Raw genomic sequence first — 16,226 nt, forward strand, 5'->3', positions numbered from 1 at the left:
TACTTATCATCATGTTCTTGTTGTTTTTTTTCTTGGGTTTGTGTTATGCAATTTGTCTGCATGTGTTTGCATGATGCACTGTTGGTAGTGAGGATAATATATAAATTATAAAATATATTTTTGCTTGTTGAAGGCCTACTTCTAAAATGTAAAAGAGCCAAACAATGTTTGTATTTACTACGTAATGTATACATTTCTAGCCTTTGTCCTGGGAGCATTTGCTAACACGTAGTTTTATCTTGGTTGAATTAAGAAGGTGCTGGATTACCCTGCAAGTTAACCGTGTGGAATATTTTGCAGTTGGGCTCAAATGAATTTGAATAAGCTGAACTTTGTTTGACCCCAGTATAAACTTAATAATTAAGGAAATAAATCTAGATTTTGATTCAAGGCCCATCCAAAGGACAGAGCCAGAAGATCAGGTGATAAATAACACGTTAGCCATCTTATAAAATATTGTACCTTAGTGGTCTGAGGCCAGTATACATAGAAATATTATTGAAAATATGGCCAGAGAAAAGTCTTTGGCAACATTGGTTGATTGTCTGATGACCAGCAGTCGTTGGTAATAGATCTAGACTACTCACAGTTATGTAGCCTGTCTCTACAATATCACATATATTAAAATAAAGCCTGGAATCAGATGCAACTGCAAATTTTTTTGTACCATCACCCACCCCTTTGAAGCTAAATCCATACATACAATAATGTATAAATATAAAATAAATAAATGAAATAAAATTATTAAATGTTTATTACATTTACTTATTTTGTATTGTCGCTGTAATCATATTAACATTTTAATTTAATATTAATAAATGTTTATATCGACGTTTGCATTAAATTAACCTAAATATAGAGCGTCAGATTGTATAAAATGTGCTATTTCAATAAAGTTTACAATCACCATTATTAGTATTATATTTGTTAATGTGGTTAAATTTTACTAGGAAATATTATCTTGCAGTAAATAAAGAGTTCAACAGACTCCGACCGGAACTGAAGATTTGTATTGCTTGTTATCCCGACCGGAACGTTTTTAGTGTAACACACCGCTTGGCAGTCATGTCGGCGCTGAAGTCAGGGCGCTCACTGTTAGAGTAGTCCAATTTCTGTTCAAAATAACTCACTCACTTATTTTTATATTCAACAACACCCCAGTTGGAGATTATGCGTTGAAGGAAAGCGACGTACTCGCCGCAGTATCGATTTATTTTGAGGTAAAATAAGTTTTATTCCCGACTTCTCCCTCAGGCTTTCCCTCTGTTTCACTGTTCACGTTAGCTAACGTAACGCAACAGTAACACAACAGTGGCGTCCCTCTGAGTTTGGACCGCGTTACCTAGCGGGGAATAAAAGCTGGTGTAGGAAACATAAGATGTATTCAGGTCGTCGTTGTGTGATAAGATGAAATAGTTGGTGCTTGTGTCTCATACAAAGTGATTCATATCTCTATAGTTGCTTTATTGTTGCTACCGGTAACGTCGCTAATGTTGATTGTGTAGCTGCAGCTCAACTAACGACCATGTGTGTCCGTGAAGTCCTGTTTTGTTCTTTACTCTGTGAGGTGGTATCAATACTGTGTGGTTATTATTGATCACCAATGGCAGCTTATGTGCTTTCTCAGTTGTTTGAGCCATGGCATCTCTATCAGAGGAGGTGCTGCTGGTGGTGAAGAAGGTCCGCCAGAGGAAGCAGGACGGCACACTTTATCTGATGGCTGAGCGTATAGCATGGGGTCCTGAGGGCAAAGACCGCTTCACAGTCAGCCACCTGTATGCAGATATTCGCTGTGAGTATCCTAACATTAACGAGTACTGCTAGAATAATGACCTGTTGGGGAAGTTGTCAAGTTTACACTTTGTTCTCCGCACAGGTCAGAAGATCAGCCCAGATGGTAAAGCCAAAATTCAGCTGCAGCTGGTTCTTCACACCGGAGAGAGTACCACATTCCACTTTTCCAATGAGAGCAGTGCGCTCAAAGACAGAGATGCTGCCAAAGAACTGCTACAGCAGCTACTGCCCAAGTTCAAGAAGAAAGCCAACAAGGAACTGGAGGAGAAAAACAGGTGACTCTCTCTTTTCTTTGTTACTGTCAACACATTGGATTTACATCGTCAGTAGGAACTAACAGACTTGTGGCTGAGGGCCTCAAACAGGGTACAGAAGTCTGAAAGTGTATGATGATCCGTTTTTGTTGAGCTTTGGATTTTAACTGTAGAGCTAGTGGGACAGTGTGTGGGACAAAATAATCTCAATTCAAGATGAACTTTTACTAGTTTTACTAAAAATGACTAAAGTTTTTGGTGATTTTGGAAGCTGTAGTTGGTGTTACAATGAGAGGTGTTTCTAATATTTAGTCCAGCGTCAGATGTAAATGGGGAGTAACAAATATAATTGAGCAATACCACAAATTTATGACCATACAGTTAACAGTTTCAACAAAAACTGAACTTTATATGAAGGTATGATTGTTTGCAGGACGTCTGTATTAGACTGTATTAGTTTTAGTCAGTTGTACCTAATAAACTGACAACTGAGTGTGTATAGATGTAGTTGATTGATTTTATTACTGTATATGAGGGTAGAAACTGTCCGGGATTTAGTTTTTGTAATATCATTTTTTTTAGGTTTTTAGGGAAATGTACTCATTAAAATTCAAATATTGTTCTTTTATTTTGGCCTTGTAGGATGCTTCAAGAAAGATCCAGTACTGTTCCAGTTAAATATAAAGATTCCGTGGTGAGAAGTGATCAGTGCTGACGAATTCTGGCAACCGTTTAGGAGACATAAACCAACGCAGACCCCACGCCGTACAACAAAAACAGGAAAGTGGGTATAGTCCGGAGCCTTCCTGGTGAGTACATCAAGCCTTGCCAACAGTTAGAGCCTTTCATTCTGAAAACGACCTGATATTAAATTCCCACTGCACAGCATTTACTACATACCTGTTGAAAAAGTAAAAGTTTTTGGTGCTTTACAGGCCGACATTAGAACCTTCAGACGGATGGCAATGCATGGCTTGAAGATACAATCTGACAGGCGGATATTATTGAATCCATCTTCAGTGACCATACCCTGCATGGGTAATAGCATAAACTCATGAAGTAAGCAACAGTAAATAAACCAGACGAGGAAAGGTCTCTACAAGGCTCAGATTTCCATTTCAACCCTAAGATCTGTGTGAAGTGATTTTACTGATTAACACACTTTGCCCAGAGAGGAAGAACTGGTATATATTTTAGCTTGGGCAGTGTACATTCCTGTTAGTGGACCGATTCTGGTGTTCCTCAGTGATTACATAAACAAATTGGAAATGGAATATATATTTACATCAACTTGAGTTGTACTTGCAGTGAAGCAGAAGTATAGTAAAATGTGCCTCAACATAACCTGAACGGAGAAGCGGTTCTGGACCCGCTTTTTTCCAGTCCCATTATTTTCACAGAGACCCGCATCAACACAAGGAAACACAGGAATATCTTCTCAGATGGTGCCAAGCAGGATGAAAAGGGTAGGAGTTTCTTTTATCAGGTGCAAAATCTCCACCAAATAAATGTTAAGGATTTTTTAGTGTGTGTATTATTTGCATTACTGGAACAAAACCTGCTCAAGCCAACAAATCTTGTTTACATATGTAAAGAGTCTGAAAATCTGTCTCATGCAGGTTAAAGTCTATGGTGGTTCAAGGAGTGAAGAATCCTTTGGTTGACCTTCCTGTCCGTTGGAGGATAAAACCATTAGACGAGGTGAGAGTTAAAGAGATATATAGCCAAAATTCACATACTTGCTTCATTTACTTGCATAGCTTTCCTTTTCCTCCTCTGTCCTTCCACCTCCAAGACTTGGTATTTTCTGTGACACCCAGGGTTTACGGAGTTTCCTCGGGACCGCCCTCAACTTCCAATTTTAAACAGGACGGTGAAAAGAGAGCAGCAACGCTCATTATACAAGCGGTTCAACCATCACAGTGCCAATGGTGCTGGCCGCTGGCTCACGCAAGGGGTAAAGAAATCTTGGCAAAACGAATACAACTCCCATGCCCCCTATCTCAGTGTCTTAAACTTTTTTGCTAACGGCATCATATTTTTAAAGGGAAGCACCGAACAGAACCAAGCCAGTGAGACCGAGCAGTACAGATGGAAACCGAGAGACTCTGACTTTCTTCCAGCCTCCTGTTTAAGAAGGTTGATGGCTGCACTAGTTTCATCAGTGTTTCCAAAAGATGATCATTACTTAACCAAGACTGAGTCCACTTTTCTTCTGTTGGCAAACTTTCTTAGGTTAGGTTACAAGAAGCCATCGATATGAAGACAACTGCAAACGGAAAAACAACCAAAAACCAGTCGCGTTAAAACCTCAAGAATGTATGACAGGTACAGTTTGTCTCCTATTTTCTTTATTTTTATTTTCCTTTTGTTCCTTCCCTGGGTAACTTGAGACGTTTGTTAACTCCAAGTGGCTTTTCAAGTGGTTAATGAGGTTAATATTTCATCTAACACCTATTATAATATATACATTAACCAGGCAAAGCTGAGCTTTTCAATGGCTTACTTACCCAGACATTAAATAATACATTTATTAGTTGTGTCCGGCTCCTAAACAAAGACTCACTTTGTGAAACTTCTGTAGCCACGAAATCAGCCTGTGCAGAATTTAGGGAGAAGCTCTTCTGTTAGTGAGCCCCACTTCCTCTGAGCAAGTTTCCACTTTGTACTGTTTCGAAATAGATTTTTGCATTTCTTCCAACAGGAATTTACACTTTCAACTGAATAAAACTTGTCCAGGAGTTAACGATTTTTTGTTATGTGTTCTTTATTAATGGTTCCGTGTTCAATTTATGTTTCTCCCTTCTTTATTTGGTCAGATATGCTCACGCCCTGTTCCACTTTCTGTCCAACAACTATACAACAAGCCAGGATATCATCAACTCTGTCAACTACATCCGGCATGAAATGGTCAATTACAAACCCAACCTCACTCAGGTTAGATCACACACTGTAACTCTGTTTGGATTTCCCATTTCTTGTGAACATTTAAGGCTCCGGCCTCTGCAGAGATACAGTATAATGTGCTGTGTAATGAGAGCCGCGTTCAAAGTTTCTCGTGTCGTAGCTGACTGAGAGACTCTAATCACGAGTCTGCGTCGAAATACCACAAATACTTCAAGTCACATGATTAACAGAAGATGATTCAATATTTGTTTTTATTTGCTCTTTGGTCAGATGATTTAGATTGGGACAAATTAGGATCAGCTGATTCTCACTACAGTCTTGAAAATGTAACAAATATAGCGAACTATAACCAAACCTCTCAGAGCGTAAAATGGGATTTAAGATCATGTACACCTAATTGTGTTCACATATTTTCAAAAAGAGTTCCAGTCTACCTGAAAAGTGTGTTTTTAACCACGGTAATACTCTCTGTAGGTGTTGTCCAGCACAGCAGCTACTTCTGCCATTGCAGCACTTTCTCCAGGTGGCGTCCTCATGGTGGCAGGAGCACAGCAAGCCATAAACCGTAAGTGTGTTGTACAATTGCTAAATAACATTAATATTACTTCCTGTGAAAGTTGGTGGTCAGTGGGTGCCCACAGCACATCTGTAGTGTGTGAGGTTGCTCTGCAATACACTCACAAAATAGCTCATCTTGTCTGTCTAAGATTTTTTAAATTTAATTTCTTTTCTTTCCAATCTTTGTTTGTTACAGAGATGGTACCTACTGAGGTTCAAGGAGAGTTAAAGCACCTTTATGCAGCTGCTGGAGAGTTGTTGAGACACTTCTGGTCCTGTTTTCCTGTAAACACACCATTTCTGGAGGAGAAGGTGACTAATATTCACTGTATTCAAAGAAGGTCAAATGATTATGAGTTATTCCTGTGACACCCCTGATTTCTGGAAACAAAAACAAAAATGTGTGTTGTGTGTGGTTTAATGGAAATATAAACAGTTCATAACAGTGTATATATTTCATATTCCCTTTGGACAATGAATTACTGAGTTAACTTGACACTGATCCCAACATTTTGTGTTTTATATTTACTTATCTTTGGTTAATTTATAGATATTTGTTTCCACTTGGACATTAACAACATTAATTTTCCTTCTTTGATTAGTTTAAAAGAAGAAAAAAACATGTTGTTGTCCAAGGCTGTAAATAAACTTTTCCCTCAGTATGTGTCAGCATATAGTTAATATTCACTTAACACAACCACCAGTACAGTTTCCAGTCACTCTCAAAATCGATATTGTATTTTTAAAAGGTTTTTCTTTAAATTTGTTGTCATCTCAAACTTCTCATAGGTGATGAAGATGAAGTCAAACCTCGAAAGATTTCAGATGACGAAGCTTAGTCCTTTTCAGGAGAAGATCCAGCGCCAATACTTAAGTACAAATGTAAGTTTCTAAGCCACTGGTTCTGAAATGATGCAGTGTGGACCACTGGTGGTTCGCCGGCTGCCTCTAGTGACGGAGTAACCACCATTAATTAATTCAAAAACATATAATACTATCAAAATACTACAACATTTAGAATACAAATATTTGAACTAGGAGGTTGCTGAAATGTAAGTTAAAATAAATGTAGCTTGTCCTGTAATATTTTGTCAGCCTGTTGCGTAGTCATGTATATAATTATTTATTATTATTATTATTTTAACATCGGTCCTAAAGTTGGTACTAGGAGAGCCTGATGTTTTCAGAGGCGGTATAGTTTGAGAAACTCTGCTCTAAGCTGTTAATAGTGGCACAATAATGGTTTATACAAGGTTGTATTAAATCTCTTTATGTTCCCACAGCTCACAGGCCATTTGGAGGAGATGTTGCAGACAGCCTATAGCAAGTTCCACATCTGGCAAACCCGTCGCATGATGAGGAAAACCTGAGGGTCTGAGGGTTTGTCAAAGAGAGGACAAGGAAGACAAAGTATTTGGACAAATTGCCTGTGGAGGTTCTCCAGACTGCTGTGAAGAGACCACAGATCACAGCCTGATTGGGACATGGTTCACAGAGGCTTAATGAAGATACAGGTGGACGCTGTTAAAACTGTTCAACAGAGACTAACTGCATCTCAGTCACAAATAACTGTAATTAGTTAATTTCTCCTTTTTGTTTGTGTTTTCTCAATGGTTGAGAGATTGGTTCCGCTAATGGTTAAATGGGACTTTTAAAACGGTGTAACATGACCAAAATTCAGATGGAAAAGTCAGAAGGGCACTCAGGACAAACAGGCTGAGGCGTGAGATGCAAGCAGAGGACTTCATCTCGTGTGTTTTCTTCAGTGCACAGAGCAGAGAAAGAGAGGAAGCCCCTCTGAGCACTGAGTCATGTTTAAGGCAAAAAAAAAAAAAAAAAAGGCGACGTAAATAGAGCAATACTGTAAAGACATTTCACACTCGAGTGCATTAGTGTGTGTGATCACACTGTCACTGGTTTGTAATGTCTGCACCCTCTGTCTGCACTTAAGATGAAAAATGTTACTCTGAATTAAAGTGAGGCATAAAGCTTTTGTTCATGCTGCTGTCTATTGAAACTGCAGTATTTCATTAATACAACTCGTTTATGTTTTTGTGATTGTCAGTGTGGTCGTTCTTCTCAAAGTGACCCATGATACTTTGTTATCCAGGGGTTCACCCACAATAGATGCACAGTAGATCACAAACCTCTTAAATTGACAGGATTTTGTCTTAAAGAAGTCTTCACAGTCAATCAATAATCAAAAGATCACTATAAATTACAATTCTCCCTTGTGGCAACTTCCAAAACAATGTGATAATATTACATTAAATATTACACCACCTACAAACCCACCCGAGGACCCCTGTTGGTCCCTGGACCCCAGTTTGAACAGCATCCCTGGGCTGGTAGGTTGTCTGGAAACCACTTTCAGGAAGTGTCCTCCCATCAGCTGAGCCCGGCTGTGACAGGTCGGCTGGTTGCAGTCAGGGTGGATTGACACTGACCGCCGACTTTCTCCCAGGAAAGTGACCCGGAGCAGCGATGTAACCGGCGGGTTGGACTGGATGTGGTAGTCGGTAGCGCTGGAGCGTCCCTCCGACCGTTGGGTGAGTTTAACGGACAAAAACGAACGAGTCAACGGCAACATCACTGTCTGAGCTAGCTAGCATGCGTGCTAAGTTGTTATGGCAAATACAGTGACACTGAGGCTAACTGGCGTACTGAACCAGAGTCCTTTTATTTATATTTATGTTAATTCAGATAAGCCGTCATGGATATTTAACATGGCTACGTAGTGCTGGTATTTACTTTATGTTAAGGCTTTCGGAGTTGTTTTCATTTTGAAAGAAACGTTAGCGCCAGTGTCAGCAGACTGGTCTCGTGATGCACGATCAGCCGGTTGACTCGCTGCTTTCAGTTGTTCGCGGCGCACTGACTTAATCAATAGGCTCACTTTGCTGCGGGGACTCAACGAAAACTTTTAACCGAAGTGATCCGTCCAGTGATCCGTCCAGTGATCCAGTCGACCGAGCCGCAGTAAACTGACACTAACCGGGACCGAGTGAGCACGAGAGCTTCACAATTCGAGGTTAGTTGACGGTTGTTAACGTTAACGTTTGGAACGTTGTTTGGAACGTTGACGTTGGAACGTTGTTTGGAACGTTGTTTTGGAACGGTTAATAGAACGGTCTGTGTTAACGGCTGTGTCCTCGCTTTAGTGCTGTACTCACAGGAGACATGTTGGAGGTACCGGTACTTTCCTTGGGTATTTCCATTTCATACCACTGTTACTCCGATACAGTTCAGAGTCCACATACTGCACAGTTTACTCCTGTACATCTGACAACTCTAGTGACTTTAATTCAATTAAGTTCAATTTAAAGGGGTTTTATTATTTACCCAATTTCCCTTCGGGGATTAATAATAGTATCTAATCTAATCTAAATCTAAATTGGCAACGTAAACAGACGTTTACCTTGTCAAAGCAAGTGTAAAACATTAGATTAGTAAGGAAAAAACTAGAAACAAATCAAAAGTAGACTTGAGGTCTTGTTGGTTTTTTACAATAACTTCTTGGCTTTTTACATGTTAATGCTATAAATAATGATGTTTTAATAGAATATAAACACAGTCAGAAAACTGACTGTGTTTATATTCTATTAAAGGAAGGAAGGAAGTTTTTCAGTGCAGGACTTTAATGTATTTTATATTATGCCTACTTTTTATATTATTTTTATTGACATATTTTCATAGCACATTACATACAGGCACATACACTTGTGGGGGAACATTTACAAGTTCAACAACTACAATCATCAATGCGTTTGTGGCTACTTTGACTTTATAGTAAGGGATCTGGATACTTCCTCCACCGCTGACCACGAGGCACAAAGCTGACATACAAATAACAATCATTAAAGCACCCCATGGCTCCTCAGGTTCAACATATCAGGTAGTTTGTTATAATACAATAAAGTGGTTTTTTTTGTCAGTGTGTAACATTCAAGCAAACAAATTGGGGAAAAACATGAGTATGAGTGTCTCTGGATCTTTATCTTGTGTATCTGGACCCCTGTACATGGCCATTATAGGGGCCAATTTTACATTTTTGTCCCACATTTGTTTAGCAGGTCAATTTGTGTACATCCTAAACCCCAAACACATTCCTGGAGCAGTAGAGTCCAAACAAATACAAAGGTCAGAGTTGACTGTCGCTTCTCGCCTTCTTTTCAAATACCCGTGTCAACTCCTTTAATGCGTAGGAGGACATTTTGGTTTAAACATTTGTGTATCATACATACTGTGTTTTTTTTTTGCCAGCAGTATCTGATTACTCTGCTTTAGTTTTGCTACTGCTTGCTCATAAGTTCACTTAAAACCAAAACAAGTCAATTAAAGTCAATTAAAGTCAAACTACAGTGTGTTGTGCTGCATCTTGCTCTGAATTGAGTCCTCTGCTCCTGTTAAAACAGTCTTTCTGACTATATTAACTGACTGCTCCAAGGTAAGAGACATTTTAAAAACACTTACACGACACTAAATACGAGGTAAAGAAACTCCCACCCATTCAAGATGATTCATATTTATTAACTCATTGACTCTAGTTTCTTCCTCATTGTTGTCATCAAATGTCAGCAACACATTTCCTAAATAGTAAAATATCTTTAAGTGTAGCTTTATTTGCCCTGTAAGTACATGTTTTACTCTCTGATGAAGGAGTTTTACCAGGCTGGAAACTGTAAAGTGGAGTCATGACTGGTCAATTTGAGAGGGTTGGTGGCCTGAAAGTCACAGATGCCACACCTCTGAGGGCCACGGTGTCCGAGGAAGCAGAGCAGTCCCTCACATTTTGCTTTCTCTCTCTTTCTGTCGTAGAGGATCACCAGTGAAGATGCCTCTGATACCAGTTGTACCAGAGAACCACAGTCATGTACTGGCAGAGTTTGACTGCCTCGATCCACTTCTGTCTGCTCTCCGATTAGACTCTGGCAGGCTCAAGGTAGGTTTCACCCTCACATGAAGATGATTTATAGTAGCTTATTATTTAGTATCTGAAAAGTTCTACCAAGTTAATTTATTTATATATACTTTAAATGGTTATTGTACCTTGTGTATGTCACCAAAACTCGTTTTTAATCAGACTTTAAAGGCAGAAAAATGTCTGGTGTGGGTACAACATTGTTCCTCTAACAATGTAAATGAACAGATCAGTCAACTCTTTCTATATGTGACCCTGTTGTGTTACAGTGTACCTGTCTGGCTGTGTCGAGGAAGTGGCTCGCATTGGGAACATCAGCAGGAGGATTGCACCTGATTCAGAGGGAGGGCTGGAAACAAAGGCTCATCCTCACACACAAGGTAATATGTGACTGAGGACCTATTGTGCAGACATACAGATATACATATATGTATGTTGTTTTGCTGTTAACTGATACAGTAGTATTTGTATCTGTCAGTTCCTCTTATTTTGTTGTTAATATCTAACCCATCATGCGCTCTCTTTCAGGAGGGATCTATCACTCAGGTGGCGTGTTGCCCTCATGATGAAGACTTTATCGCTGTTGCAACAAGGTTAGAGTCACTCAGTGAACTCAAGAAATGTTTCATATTCATCTACACTCAACGTATTGTTCACAGTGTTTCTCTCTACTCCAGTCAGGGTCTGGTGGTGGTGTGGGAGCTGCAGCTAGAGCGGCGGGGGCGTCCAGAGAGAGTCAGTGTATCTTGGGAGCACCGAGGTCAGGCCATCACTGCGCTCTGCTGGGACACCGGCACGCTCAGAGTTTTTGTTGGGGACTCAGGAGGCAAAGTGTCCTTTCTCCGTGCTGGATCCTCAAAGCTGGGCAAGGTAGTGACTGCCGGACAGTGAAAATAAATAAAATGTGACTTTTGGAAAAGTTAAGGCATTTTCTAGCTGATACTCCTACTACTGATCCAGTAGTTTAATAAGGTCTCAGAACTTAATCGACTCAGCGGGCCTTAATTCAAGTCAGGTGACGGAGGTTAATGAATTCTCTGACCCTTCTAACCTGACAGGATGTTACAGGTTAGGCAATCACAGAGACATTAAAGCAGCTGACTAAGAACCTAAAAATAAAGCTAATCGACTCTTAATTAGTTCAACAAAGTAAGGTTGTCTTATTCCCCAGACTATGTATATAATATAATAATATGAATTGAATATTGGTGGTTTGATCTGCATTGTTTATTTATTTGTATGCAATAAGGGAAATAAGGTAAAATGTATCTTCACTCTTGTGTTTTGCTTTGGAAAATGTTTCTAGCTATGTAAAGTCTAAGCAGACTGTAGTAAATAGGTAAAATGTGCAAAAAGTATAAGTTATTAGCTGATTTGATGTGCAGTAGATGTTTAAAATGAACCAGTGTCACTCCTTTCTGTGTCCACTTTATTTCCTTCATGTCCGCGCATTAAGCGATTATTTATTTGATATTGTCTTTTTTGTGTCCAGGGGTCAGCGTTCGTGATCTTCCCTGTTCAGACTGTCACCACTGTGGACTCCAGAGTGGTTCAGCTCGGGTACCAAGATGGCCGCCTGCTGGTGTCTTCCCTGAGTCGCTGCTACCTCTGTGACACAGAGCGGTGAGTACCACCATGGCTGCATCTCTGACAGAGAGAGACTCTAAGGGGGTCCATGTTAACGCCCCCAGATTTTTGTTCCTACTTAAAGAACCAGTGTGTAAACATAGTTATGAGTATTATATTCCAGTTAAATCCTCTTAAGTGTTACATACTGGACATTTAAGTGTCCTTTAGAAAGATGCTGAATCCTTACTCAAATGGTTGACATACTAGTTTTGTGGTGATTTATTGAGGACTATCTCTTTTAAAGTGATGAAGTTATTTTTATGTTTATTTAAGATATTTATTCTCTGTATTATTTGTCCTTGTGACCCTGCACAGGATAATATTCAAGTTTTATTGATTTAGTTTTTAACCATTATGTTTAAAATAATAATGCGGATGACTCTATGGTAATTTGGGTGGTGTAGTAATCTCATGTTGTGTTGTATTTTTCTGTCTTTACCTGCCTTCAGGGAGAAGTTCTGGCGCGTTGGAAATAAGGAGCGTGACGGGGAGTATGGAGCTTGTTTTTTCCCTCAGAACAGAGGATTGTTAGTTGGTCAGCCCCCGCTGCTGTACTGCGCCCGGCCAGGGTCTCGAATATGGGAGGCCAGTTTTAACGGCGAGGTCCTGAGCACCCATCAGTTCAAACAGCTGTTAGCGTGCCCTCCTCTACCTCTCATCACTTACAGGTACTGATTGATCCTGCTCTTAAATTGTCTTCTTTAAAAGGACAGACACCTAATTTGTCTTTTGTTCATGTGTTACCTGCAGAAATGAGCCACATTACAACCCAGTGCAGAAGAGCCCCCAGTCAGTCGCCTTCCCTAAACTGCTTTATTTGGGGTAATGTTACATTTAATTTATAAGTTTTATTATCAGAGTTGTTAATCACCATCATATCCACATTATTAAATACAAGGCAAATACATCAGCAACATGAGACTAATTGTACACTTTTATTTATTTGTTTGTGTAGAGACCAAAACTTGCTGACGTGGACGGATTCAGCAGTTTATATCTTCACACCTCAGAATGGACAAGTGCTTCTGTGGACTGAAGTCAAAGGTGTGTTTGCTGCTTTCTCCCAAAATACTTTGGACCATACGTACATCGTCATAAATAATAACAAGGAAAGGATCTTAATATTTATTTAATTTAGCATTAAATCCAGACCGTTTGTTCCTATTTGATTTACTGTAAACTGAAACCTGTTTTATGTTTTTGTAGACTTGGTTGATATTGCAGTCTACCGCAACGAGCTCTTCTGTCTCCACGGCAGCGGGCGTCTGTCTCACCTCTCCCTGTTATCCGCTGAGCGCTGCGTCGAGCGTCTGCTACGGAGGGAGTCCTGGCCTCTAGCTGCTGTAGTCTGCTGTATGTTCCAGCACACGATAACCACTGGCAGGGTAAGATGTCTGCCACTGCCATGCTAACGTCTCTGTGTACTGTGTAACCTAGATTCCAGTATTATCTGGGCTAAGCTGTTCATATGACTTCCTGAGTTTCTAAGAATAAAGGACAGAATACCTACCTGTTCACCTGACCGGCCTAGCCACAAAAATAAACAAAAATGTGCAGGTGCTAGATATGACTCCTACTATTGACAAAGAATGATTTGTTGATGGTGAAATACAAATGTGAAATGCACATGCTGCAGGTCAAAGTAAAAGTAAGTCAAAAAGCATTTTAGAAATCAGATTTCAGAGCTCACCTGTGTGGAGATGTTGATAAAACCTTGATGACAGCGTTGCTCATTCTTCCTGCTTATTCAGGCCAGGAAAACAATTCCCATCGACCGCCTTGAACATCTCAGGTCCCAGCTCAGTTCCAGCACACACCTGGAGCTGACTGGCCAGCTGGAAGAAGTCATCACTAAACTCGAGCCTCTCGACTCCGCCTCCAGCAGCCGCAGAAGTAGCATCTCCTCACATGTAAGTTAAAGTAACTTTCTGTAGATGATTTCTCAGTATAAACAGTTTCTCCAGGTCGGCTGTAGACGACAAGAACCCCACTTCCATTTCATTCACTTTTCTTTGGGAGCCATTGTATCCCGTTGCTATGGATACCATTCAGTTAAGGAAGGACGAAGTGTCTCTGTGGCGTTACATTAAATTGGTTGTCTGGTGAGGTTAAACTTGTACGTATAAAGTCAGTTAAATATCTCCAGTACGACATGTTTCTGTATCGTGACTCGTCACAAGGTCCAGAGAGCAGCAAATGTCTTTTCAATACACGTTTAATTATATGAGCCGACTGCAACTGAAGCACGCAGCTTCTGTAAATCTGTATTAACGTTAACAAATGAGTGTACTGATATCGGTATTATCCAGGAGAGTTTCAACGTCCTGGACTGTGGCATCTATCGTGTCATCAGCCGCAGAGGGAGTCAGTCAGATGAGGAGACGAGCTCCCTCATCAATCAGTCCATGTCGGAGGAGGAGCGTCTCAAAGAGTTCAGTTTTGTGCAGGAGGAAGATCAGGTGGATCATGGTAAGAGATCATCAGCGGACAAATGAACAAATATTGTTAACATAAATGGCTGCTATCCTAAAATGTACAAAACTGTTATTTAAATTAATATAAAGAACATTTCAGAATGTCAATACTCACCCATTAGCACACTCTAATTTTAATTAAAATAAAATAACATTTTAATAAATAAATAATTATTATTATTAGTTGTAGAAATAATAATTAGAATTAACACAATTATAATGATTATAAACATCTGTTTTGTAATATCTTCTTCTTAAAAACACTTTTTGTTTAATTTACTCACTCTGGCACAAACATGAATGAGGAACACTGAAAGAGCCCCTATGATCACACACACTCCTTGTTGTTTCTTCACTCCTTTTTCTCTGTTTTTGACTCCCTCTCTCTCTCTCTCTTTCTTTTTCTCTCAGCCTCTTCTGAGTTCAGTGTGAAAAGAGAGTGAAATTATTTTCAGCTTTGCATCTACCGTTCTATAGAAAATCACTGAAAATAAAAAACTAAACATTAAGTAAACATTTACGAGATTTATAAGATATTTGTATTTTGGGCCGGATTTATCAAAATAAAACTAAATAAATGTGATAATAATTTTACTCTTTGACTCTTATCTCTGTTGTCATAATGATTATATGCACCTGTTTCTAAAAGTCTTGTATGTTCGCCACTTAAATTAATATGTTAATGACTTGATTTTAAAAAATCGCAAAATCAATGAATCAATACTGATTGCTGTTCCACCGGATTACCGGTGGGAGCTGACTGATGACTCTGATGACTGACATGCTTTGCCAATATAATCACACTGTTAATATCAAGTTTCTTGTCTGTTCCATTGTATCACACATATATCACCATTTTAGTTCAGTGTTTTTTTTTGCATTGTGCAGCATTTAATTTTCTCTCTAGTGCTGTCCGGCACCTTTGCTTCATCTGCTTGCATTATGTCCTCTGCCTCTCATCATTCCCCTCCGGTACTCCATCCATCTGTGTGTCCCTCTGGCTCTTGCCCCCATCTTTATTCAGATCCACAGAGCAGTGAGCGTATGGAGGCTGAGCGATCTGAGCAAGGCCTGCAGTTCCACCTCCCCCTCTCATTCCGCCCCAAACCCCCTCGCATCGCACTGCAGGCCGTCAGAGACAGGTGAACATCCAGAGAAATACAACTTCACGCTATACAGGCACAAAGAGTTTTTGAGTTGTTATTTGTGGACTGTACTTCATTTATTTATTTTACTTACGAGGATGAAACTCCTACAGTATCCTGTTGTTCAAGCGCAGCTGTGCTTTTAGACAGCTTACTTCCCCTTTCCACTGAAAATAATTTAATTCACATGTTCATCTGTGTAGGAGCATATGGCATAAGGTTTCATTTCCAAGCATCACACTCAGTCATTTGTCATATGTTTGCCGGTCTGGTTGTCAGATTGTAAACCCATCTAACATCATCGTATTGGTGAATTGGTGTTTTATTGTTTGATTTTCTTTTTCTCAGTGTTTCTAGTTTTGTCAAGAAGACAACAGAGAAGATCAACACCCTCCAAATGAACTCTGAGCTCTGGCAACGATCCGAATTCAGAGAGGGCGGACAGGCTGACACCACAGCTCCATACTCGGAGGAAATGGACAATGAGTAAGTACGGACTTACTGGACTGGGACCGATTGCTGCTGAAAACAGACGTGTGTGTGT

The 16,226-nt window shown here is 39.8% G+C and overlaps 3 protein-coding genes across 4 annotated transcripts in view; all 3 read left to right on the forward strand.

Annotated features, from left to right (window-relative positions):
• The first annotated feature begins 1,041 nt into the window (after nt 1–1,041).
• LOC118330365 (general transcription factor IIH subunit 1-like) lies at nt 1,042–2,763 on the forward strand. The gene is made up of 4 exons (XM_035664860.1): nt 1,042–1,220; nt 1,628–1,792; nt 1,877–2,069; nt 2,691–2,763. Exons 2-4 carry the CDS (start codon nt 1,639–1,641, stop codon nt 2,761–2,763), a joined length of 420 nt encoding a protein of 139 aa, XP_035520753.1. The 5' UTR covers nt 1,042–1,220; nt 1,628–1,638.
• A 1,602-nt stretch (nt 2,764–4,365) lies between these two features.
• Nucleotides 4,366–7,571, forward strand: gtf2h1 (general transcription factor IIH, polypeptide 1). The gene is made up of 6 exons (XM_035664861.1): nt 4,366–4,376; nt 4,868–4,985; nt 5,430–5,520; nt 5,710–5,825; nt 6,303–6,395; nt 6,797–7,571. Exons 1-6 carry the CDS (start codon nt 4,366–4,368, stop codon nt 6,881–6,883), a joined length of 516 nt encoding a protein of 171 aa, XP_035520754.1. The 3' UTR covers nt 6,884–7,571.
• A 305-nt stretch (nt 7,572–7,876) lies between these two features.
• hps5 (HPS5 biogenesis of lysosomal organelles complex 2 subunit 2) overlaps nt 7,877–16,226 on the forward strand; it is a 12,062-nt gene continuing 3,712 nt past the window's right edge. The window contains exons 1-14 of one of the 2 annotated variants that reach the window (XM_035664972.1): nt 7,877–8,062; nt 10,332–10,455; nt 10,704–10,814; nt 10,963–11,027; nt 11,112–11,304; nt 11,927–12,057; nt 12,513–12,731; nt 12,814–12,885; nt 13,019–13,107; nt 13,270–13,448; nt 13,815–13,973; nt 14,373–14,532; nt 15,562–15,679; nt 16,031–16,168. In XM_035664972.1, coding sequence (XP_035520865.1) covers nt 10,348–10,455; nt 10,704–10,814; nt 10,963–11,027; nt 11,112–11,304; nt 11,927–12,057; nt 12,513–12,731; nt 12,814–12,885; nt 13,019–13,107; nt 13,270–13,448; nt 13,815–13,973; nt 14,373–14,532; nt 15,562–15,679; nt 16,031–16,168 — 1,742 coding nt within the window. In that variant the 5' untranslated portion in view covers nt 7,877–8,062; nt 10,332–10,347. Of the gene's footprint in view, nt 8,063–8,373; nt 8,545–10,331; nt 10,456–10,703; nt 10,815–10,962; nt 11,028–11,111; nt 11,305–11,926; nt 12,058–12,512; nt 12,732–12,813; nt 12,886–13,018; nt 13,108–13,269; nt 13,449–13,814; nt 13,974–14,372; nt 14,533–15,561; nt 15,680–16,030; nt 16,169–16,226 lie in introns of those variants that run through there. The other variant, XM_035664973.1, reaches the window with a different exon arrangement.

Source organism: Morone saxatilis, unplaced genomic scaffold (assembly GCF_004916995.1).
Source record: "Morone saxatilis isolate NCDOM2014 unplaced genomic scaffold, NCSU_SB_2.0 Contig2, whole genome shotgun sequence".
In the NCBI taxonomy this organism is placed as follows: domain Eukaryota; kingdom Metazoa; phylum Chordata; class Actinopteri; family Moronidae; genus Morone; species Morone saxatilis.